The 5,971-nt window shown below is 35.1% G+C and overlaps 1 protein-coding gene and 1 non-coding gene across 2 annotated transcripts; both read right to left on the bottom strand.

The window, feature by feature from the left end:
• Positions 1-465: 465 nt before the first annotated feature.
• Positions 466-572, bottom strand: LOC127558445 (U6 spliceosomal RNA). The gene has a single exon (XR_007952834.1). It is a non-coding gene; the product is annotated as a U6 spliceosomal RNA (small nuclear RNA).
• Positions 573-1,087: 515 nt separating this feature from the next.
• KCNE1 (potassium voltage-gated channel subfamily E regulatory subunit 1) lies at positions 1,088-1,951 on the bottom strand. Its single transcript, XM_051984938.1, has one exon. It carries the CDS (start codon positions 1,862-1,864, stop codon positions 1,481-1,483), a length of 384 nt encoding a protein of 127 aa, XP_051840898.1. The 5' UTR covers positions 1,865-1,951; the 3' UTR covers positions 1,088-1,480.
• Positions 1,952-5,971: the final 4,020 nt, after the last annotated feature.

The following is a 5,971-nucleotide window of genomic DNA, read 5'->3' as shown; positions in this document are numbered from 1 at the left end:
AACCCCCTTCATACTTTTAAAAACTAGAGAAGACCCTAAAGATCTTTTGTTTATGTGGCTTATATTTAGTAATATTTACATTATTAAACATTAAAGCCAATTAATTTTAAAAACATTTATTAATTCCTTTAAAATAACATTAATAAACTAATTATGTGTTAACAGATGTTTTTATGAAAAGCAAATGTTCTTTTCAAAAAATATTTATTGAAAAATGTCTTTTACATATTTTGCAAATGTCTTTTTATATTGAATTTTAATTCTTTCTTAATTATATATAAACAAAAATTTTAACATTCATTTTTTAAAAATTTGAGTTCCATATTTTCCCCTTTTTCCCTTCCCATTCCCCTCCTTATGAAAGCAAGCAATTTGTTATAGATCATATATGTGCAGTCATGCAAAACATTTCCATATCATGTTGCAAAACAGAGGCCCTCAAAACGTAAAATAAAAAGAAAGTTTAAAAATATGGAGGGCTTCACAAATTTCCATGTCACCCTTGGGCAGGTTCCATGCCAACTTTCTCCATATGATTCCAAGTTTAGTATAGGTGCTGCCAAAGCAAGCACTTTCTAATTGATTTACAAAGAAGCTGGATTCTCATATTTGCCTCCGCATTTAAATACTTGCATTTTGTTGTACTTATTGAAGTATATGAAGAAAATATGGCCTCAGACATATATTTTTTTAAAAGGAGGTGTATTTTAATAGGAAAATTACATTTTCATATTATTACGAAAACAGTTTTGACTTCATGGAACTCCTGAGAGGGTGGGTCTCAGGGACTCCCAGATCATACTTTGTCAACAGGAGCTTTGGGAATTTCTATATGAAGGGTGGGAGATAGACATGAGAGAGTAGGAATTTTTTTGTGGCAAGTACCAGAGCCCCAAAATTATTGTCAGTGAAGGGTTATAACTTCAATTACAAAATTTACAAGCATTTTGGCAACAAAAATACAAAATATCTTAACCTTGTCTCTATTACCCCTCAAACACATAGACTCCAAAAATACAAATTATTCACAGTGATAGGAATATGAGAATAAAAATACTGAACATAGTCTGGTTTGAAACATCAACTTACAGGTCTAATCACCCAGAAATGAAAATAAACATTTATTAAGTGTCTTTTAATTGCCAGGCACTGTGCAGATGATACAAATAAGAAAAAGAAAGTTTGCTCTAAATGGGCTTACAATCTGATAGGAAAAGACAATACATAAAAGCATGCAGAAAAGAGAAGGGAATGGAGAGGGGGTCACTAGACAATAGCTGGTCCCAGGGTATGCTGGGAAGTAGAAACTAAGCAGAGCAGCTTATAGGAAATAAAGGCAACTGGACAATTTTGAGCCCTCTAAAAAAGAGGTTTGGGGAGGAGTTTATTGTTCCATCAATCCCCAATCACCTATGGGTGCTTAAATATCAGAGCTAAATCAATCTACATGATAATGAGATTTCAGGTAAATTGTCACTCTTCAGGATAAGGGCTTTTCTTCTGGAATGTATATATTGGGCTGTTCAGCCACAAGCTGGTTTTCAATGATATAGCATGCCTTGTAGCTTTCCAGAATCCTGGCTTGGAAATATTCTTTGTCCTTCTTGTGCCATGTGTCTGACTCAATGTACACATTGAATGGATCGTGGGAATGCTCCAATTTCTTGGAGAGGATATAGCTCATCATGATGCCAAAGGTGAAGAAGCCAAAGAAACCAAGCATCATGAAAATGTACAGGACTTCCAACTCAGCACCAGCACTGTAAGCTGCAGCACTTGAGGAATGGTTGACTCTTTGGATATGTTCTTCTATTGGTTTTGAAAGGAAGAGATTTGAGGCAGTGCTGTTAGAGAGGGCAATCATTGTTGTTCTTAGTGCCTGATTTGTGCTTCCCTAGAGATTTCTAAAAGAAAAGTAAAAGAATTAAATTAAATTAAATTTCATTCAAAGTATCATACAAGGTGAATTCTTTTGCTATTAATGCTATTTTTAACATTTAATTTAATTTTTATTTTGTTTATTTATTTGCTATGGACAGGATGATGGATTTTAAATCTTGTTTGTTTGTTTTTTTTTTTTTTTTCATTCTTCTCTTATGCATATCTCTGACAACCTTCTGTGGGCTTAGAAAGCCTATGCAGAGAACTGTCTCACTTTGTCCTCCAGAAGTTTAAGTTCACAAAACTACACAATCTCATTTGGAAGATTTCATTGGTCATCAAGTCTAAATCCCATCTGGACCAGAATCTCATCTATAATATATCCAGCAGGGGGTCTTCTAGCTTTTGCTTCAAGAGGAACTCTACCCCTTCAGGCTCTCTATTCTGTTTTTAGACACTCCTAATTGCAGGGAAGTTTTTCCTGACATCAAGACTAAATCTGTATCTCTGAAGCTTTCATCCCTTGCTCCTTGTTTTCCTTATTCAGCTCAAGAAGAACAAACCTGATACTTATTTAATAAAGGTTTCATATACTGGTCTCTTTCACACTCCCTCACCCTGAAGCAGGATGAAGAATTGTTGGCTATGCATAAGTGTCAATGCAGAGGATTTGATGTTCTTGGAGCTGCTCCTGTTCATCACCACTACCTCATATCAGGTGAAGGATTCTGTGACTACCCCGAGATGTCATTATGTATTGTTCTAGCACTGGTATTCTCAGTGATGCTCTGGTTCATCATCACCCCTCTCCATGAGGAGACCTACTGTGAATTTCAAAGATGTAGCATCACCCATGTGCAACAGACTATGAAATTTTGAGACTTTATCTTTCTGAAGGAGGAAGGAAAGGCTTAGGTTGTATGGCTTTTGTATTCTGCAACATTTTAATTTTTGTTTTGTTTTGTTTTCCCATCCCCCCTTACTACTATCCATTCTAAAAAGGCTATAACATAAAAGACTTGATACTTTGTCCTTCCAAAGGGAAGAGGGAATGTTCAGACTTCATCTTTTTGTTTGTTTGTTTTCTCCTTTCTCTTTCTTAGTACTAACCATGACACAAATACTATTAATTTAAATGTTGAAAGATCTTCCAGAAAATTCTTAGAATCTTGCCTCAAAGAGATGGTATGTAATAGTAGCAATGGTTCTTCCACCTACCCCCATAATCTGATTGGCTCAGTTTTCCAGATAGAGCTCTCTGTTCTGGGAGTAATAAAAGGCCCCACAACATGTAGCCTGTGCCTTTCAGATTTGGTGAGTGACTAAGACCATGTGAGTCACATATGCGGGCCAATTGGCCAGACACATTTCCAAATAGAAACAAAGAGGGCTGCATCAGGAAATTCATGCTCTTATCACACATGATGGGATTTGTACATTAGAAAGATCAACTTGACTGCTGAATTTATTGAAGTTATTGAGTTGTCCTAGCCATTTAAGACCATATCACTAGAGAACCCCAGAGATTCTACTAAAAAGCTATTAGAAATAATTCATAACTTTAGCAAAGTTGCAGGATACAAAATAAATCCACATAAATCCTCAGCATTTTTATACATCACCAATAAAATCCAGCAGCAATTACAAATATTTGGGAATCTATCTACTAAAGAAAAGTCAGGAACTATATGAGCAAAATTACAAAATACTTTCCACACAATTAAAGTCAGATTTAAATAATTGGAAAAATATTAAGTGCTCTTGGATAGGCCGAGAGAATATAATAAAGATGACAATACTCCCTAAACTAATCTATTTATTTAGTGCCAAACCAAACAGACTCCCAAGAAACTATTTTAATGACCTAGAAAAAATAACAAAATTCATATGAAGGAACAAAAGGTCAAGAATTTCAAGGGAATTAATGGAAAAAAAATCAAATGAAGGTGGCCTAGCTGTCCCTGATCTAAAATTATATTATAAAGCAGCAGTCACCAAAACCATTAGAAATAGACTAGTTAATCAGTGGAATAGGTTAGGTTCACAAGACAAAATAATCAATAACTACAGCAATCTAGTGTTTAACAAACCTGAAAATCCCAACTTTTGGGATAAGAATTCACTATTTGAAAAAAACTGCTGGGAAAACTGGAAATTAGTATAGCAGAAATTAGGTATGGACCTACACTTAACACTGTACACCAAGATTAAGATCAAAATGGGTCCATGATTTAGGCATAAAGAACGAGATCATAAATAAATTAGAGGAACATAGGATAGTTTACCTTGTGGAGGAGGAAGGAGTTTGTGACCAAAGAAGAACTAGAGATCATTATCGATCACAAAATAGAAAACTCTGATTACATCAAATTAAAAAGCCTTTGTACAAACAAAATAATGCAAGCAAAATTAGAAGGGAAGCAACAAACTGGGAAAACATTTTTACAGTTAAAGATTCTGATAAAGCCTCATTTCCAAAATATATAGAGAACTGACTCTAATTTGTAAGAAATCAAGCCTTTCTCCAATTAATAAATGGTCAAAGGATATGAACAGACAATTTTTCAGATGATGAAATTGAAACTATTTCCACTCATATGAAAGATTGTTCCAAATCACTATTGATCAGAAAAATGCAAATTAAGACATCTCTAAGATACCACTACACACCTGCCAGATTGGCTAAGATGACAGGAAAAAATAATGATGAATGTTGGAGGGGTTGTGGGAAAACTGGGACACTGATGCATTGTTGGTGGAATTGGGAACGAATGCAACCATTCTGGAGAACAATTTGGAACTATGCTCAAAAAGTTATCAAACTGTGCATACCCTTTGATCCAGCAGTGTTTCTACTGGGCTTATATCCCAAAGAGATACTAAAGAAGGGAAAGGGACCTGTATGTGCCAAAATGTTTGTGGCAGCCTTGTTTGTAGTGGCTAGAAACTGGAAAATGAATGGATGCCCATCAATTGGAGAATGGCTGGGAAAATTGTGGTATATGAATGTTATGGAATATTATTGTTCTGTAAGAAATGACCAGCAGGATGAATACAGAGAGGCTTGGAGAGACTTACATGAACTGATGCTAAGTGAAATGAGCAGAATCAGGAGATCATTATATACTTCAACAACGATACTGTATGAGGATGTATTCTGATGGAAGTGGATTTCTTCGACAAAGAGAAGATCTGACTCATTTCCAATTGATCAATGATGGATAGAAGCAGCTACATCCAGAGAAGGAACACTGGGAAGTGAGTGTTAACTGCATTTTTATTTTTCTTCCCAGGTTATTTCTATCTTCTGAATCCAATTCTCCCTGTGCAACAAGAGAACTGTTCGGTTCTGCACACATATATTGTATCTAGTATATACTCAACCTATTTAACATGTATGAGACTGCCTGCCACCTAGGGGAGGAGGTGGAGGGAGGGAAGAGAAAAGTCGGAACAGAAGTGAGTGCAAGGGATAATGTTGTAAAAAATTACCCAAGCATATGTTCTGTCAATAAAAAGTTATAATAAAACAAACAAAAAACGAAAAAAGACCTGTATCTTCTCATTGCCAGTATTACTTTAAGTTTGAGGCTACTCTGTTTTTTTAAAATAGTATTTTATTTTTCCAAATACATGAAAAGATAGTTTTCAATATTTTTGGTTCCAACTTTTTCTTCCTTTCTCTCCCCCCACCTCTCCTTAAGATAGCAAGCAATTCAGTATAGGATAAACATGTGCAATTCCTCTAAACATATTTCTATGTTCATCATGCTGACCAAGAAAAATCTGATCAAAAAGGAAAACAAAAATGAGAAGGGAAAAAATAAGCTAATAAACAATAAAAACAAAAAAAGGTGAAAATGTTATCCTTTGATTCACATTCAGTTTTCATAGTTCTCTCTTTGGATGTGATTGGCACTTTCCATCAAAAGTCTATTGGAACTGTCTTAGTTTACCTCCTTGTTGAAAAGAGCCACGTCCATCACAGCTGATCATCACATAATCTTGTTGTTACTGTGTACAATGATCTCCTGTTTCTACTCACTTCTCTCAGCATCAGTTCATGTAAGTCTTTCCAGGCCTTTCTGAG

The sequence above is a fragment of the Antechinus flavipes genome, chromosome 3, assembly GCF_016432865.1.
Source record: "Antechinus flavipes isolate AdamAnt ecotype Samford, QLD, Australia chromosome 3, AdamAnt_v2, whole genome shotgun sequence".
NCBI lineage: Eukaryota > Metazoa > Chordata > Mammalia > Dasyuromorphia > Dasyuridae > Antechinus > Antechinus flavipes.
The sequence above is the reverse complement of the archived record's forward strand: the minus strand, read 5'-3'. Positions and strand labels throughout refer to the sequence as shown.

What these genes read in the sequence shown, in the direction of transcription:
- KCNE1 (XM_051984938.1), bottom strand. Translation starts at nt 1,864, where the DNA reads ATGATTGCCCTCTCTAACAGCACTGCCTCAAATCTCTTCCTTTCAAAA.